General features: G+C 32.7%; 1 protein-coding gene across 6 annotated transcripts in view; it reads right to left on the bottom strand.

Moving 5' to 3' along the window:
* Positions 1-203: 203 nt before the first annotated feature.
* ANKRD17 (ankyrin repeat domain 17) overlaps positions 204-2004 on the bottom strand; it is a 178125-nt gene continuing 176324 nt past the window's right edge. For 4 of the 6 annotated variants that reach the window (XM_017512944.2, XM_017512945.2, XM_017512949.2 and 1 more), the window contains one exon: positions 204-1705. In XM_017512944.2, the coding sequence (XP_017368433.1) occupies positions 1646-1705 (60 nt within the window). In that variant the 3' untranslated portion in view covers positions 204-1645. The remainder of the gene's footprint in view (positions 1706-2004) is intronic. The other 2 variants (XM_017512950.1, XM_037732927.1) reach the window with 1 other exon arrangement.

Below are 2004 nucleotides of genomic sequence, written 5' to 3'. Positions count from 1 at the left end.
GGTATGTTTGAAAAGTCATCTTTTTATTCTTTACTCAGTCTTTATTCTTTACTCAGACTTAAGAAATCATTTCATTTTCTTGACAACCAAGGAACCATATTAATATCATCAACTCTGGGCGATTTATATGAATTTTAGTTAGTGTTTATGTTTTACCAGTGTGAAATTTTATGTCTATTTTTTAAAAAAGAAAAATTGATATATACATTACTTGATCTTTATGTTTACTTTCTTTTACATTTTAACCATATAATTAATTTTTCCATGAGACAGGGTAGGACATATTATCTTCTTGGATACATTACTGTTTATTGTTTCAAGTGGATTGAAAGATATAAATCTCACTGAGTAGTTTAGTGTGGCTCTATATCTTATATAGACAGGTTAAATGGAGACTTTATATTGTAATCTGTGTATTCATGTATCTGCCATAAATTGTCTTCATGACAAATGCAAAATTTCTTTTATTACTTGGCTCAAGTTAACTGTTGATCCTTTTCACTGATAATATACAAGTGTAAAAAGCAGAAAGCCTTTAAAATTGAAGAAAGAAATGATATTTTCCACTAAATTACTGAAAATTGAAATTTTTATGTTGACTGTTGATGACTGAAAAGCCAATGTTAAGAATCAATATCATCCAATATAAAATAGTACACTGAATTGTTTAATAAACAATATTAAGAGCTTGTATATGCTGACTGGGAACAGTGGTGGCTTTTTAAATTCTCAGAAAGTCTAAACATTTTATAATTAGAAGAAACCACTGGTAATGATCAAGATGGTCCATCTCTCTGTAGCAGCCATTACAGTGAAAATCTTGACAGAACTTTTTCACTATCAGCAAGGTAATTTTACTGGTATTAGTGGTAAAGGTAAGGAGAAAAAAAGAGTGAAGGAGATAAGTGTGTATTAGTTTTAAAAGTGAGAAAAGGTAATAAAATGACATGGAAAAGCTAGAAATTTCTTCTTCTATATGTGCCTTGCTACAAATAAACTGAAAAGAAAGCAAGATGGGTATCTGAAAAGCCAATGTGGGGAAACATCCAATGATAATGCCCATTATTTTACTTTATACTTAAATTACACAAGTAGAAAAGTTATGCTTATTAATAGTTTAATGTATGAAGGAAACATCCAGATTTCTGAATATGAAGGTACATATCTCACATTAATTTAAGTCTACATAAAGTAGAGCCTCTATACTGACATATTGAAATTTACTTTCTGCTTAGCCTTTTCTGTTATGTAAACAATTGTACATTTATTTGCCATTCTAAAACTTCAGGATCAAGTTTACATAATTTTGCTAAATTTCCGTGTTTGCTCAAAAGCAGTTTACAGTACTAAAACCAACCAGCCAAAGAACAGCTTCAACAGAAAGTTATGTCCAAAGGGGAAGAGGGAAAGAAAAAAAGAAAAATGATAAGAAAAATGCTAACTAAGGTAAAACGGATGATGATGGGGAATGGGCAGTCACAAATGATCACAGAAAATAGGTCAGTTAGTAAGATCTTCTGCAAAAAGCCTACACACTTCAGTCAAGCACATCAGTAGAATGATTTGGGAGCATAATTTTTTTTTTCGGCCACTGGTGATTTCCTCCAAATGAAAAGGAATCTGCAGGCTAACAAGCTGATCCTCATCAGCCAAGCTGGTTCATATGCACACTGTTCATGTGAGGTGCCCAGGGTCCAGTCCACACCTATGAATATAGAGCATGTATTTTACAAAATGTATATTTAGCATATATTATATTAAAACTCTTAGAAACTAAGGAGGTACTCTTCGGTTTGCAACATACTAGGAACTAGTGGAAAAAAATGACAAAACCTTTTTTCTATTATTTTCCTACCTCTTATCCATCAAACAGAATCTGATTTACAACCTTTTTAAAAAAAAAAAAAATCAAGGCCGGGCGCGGTGGCTCACGCCTGTAATCCCAGCACTTTGGGAGGCCGAGGCGGGTGGATCACGAGGTCAAGAGATCGAGACCATCCTGGT

The sequence above is a fragment of the Cebus imitator genome, unplaced genomic scaffold (assembly GCF_001604975.1).
Source record: "Cebus imitator isolate Cc_AM_T3 unplaced genomic scaffold, Cebus_imitator-1.0 Scaffold480, whole genome shotgun sequence".
Taxonomy (NCBI): Eukaryota; Metazoa; Chordata; class Mammalia; order Primates; family Cebidae; genus Cebus; species Cebus imitator.
The sequence above is the reverse complement of the archived record's forward strand: the minus strand, read 5'-3'. Positions and strand labels throughout refer to the sequence as shown.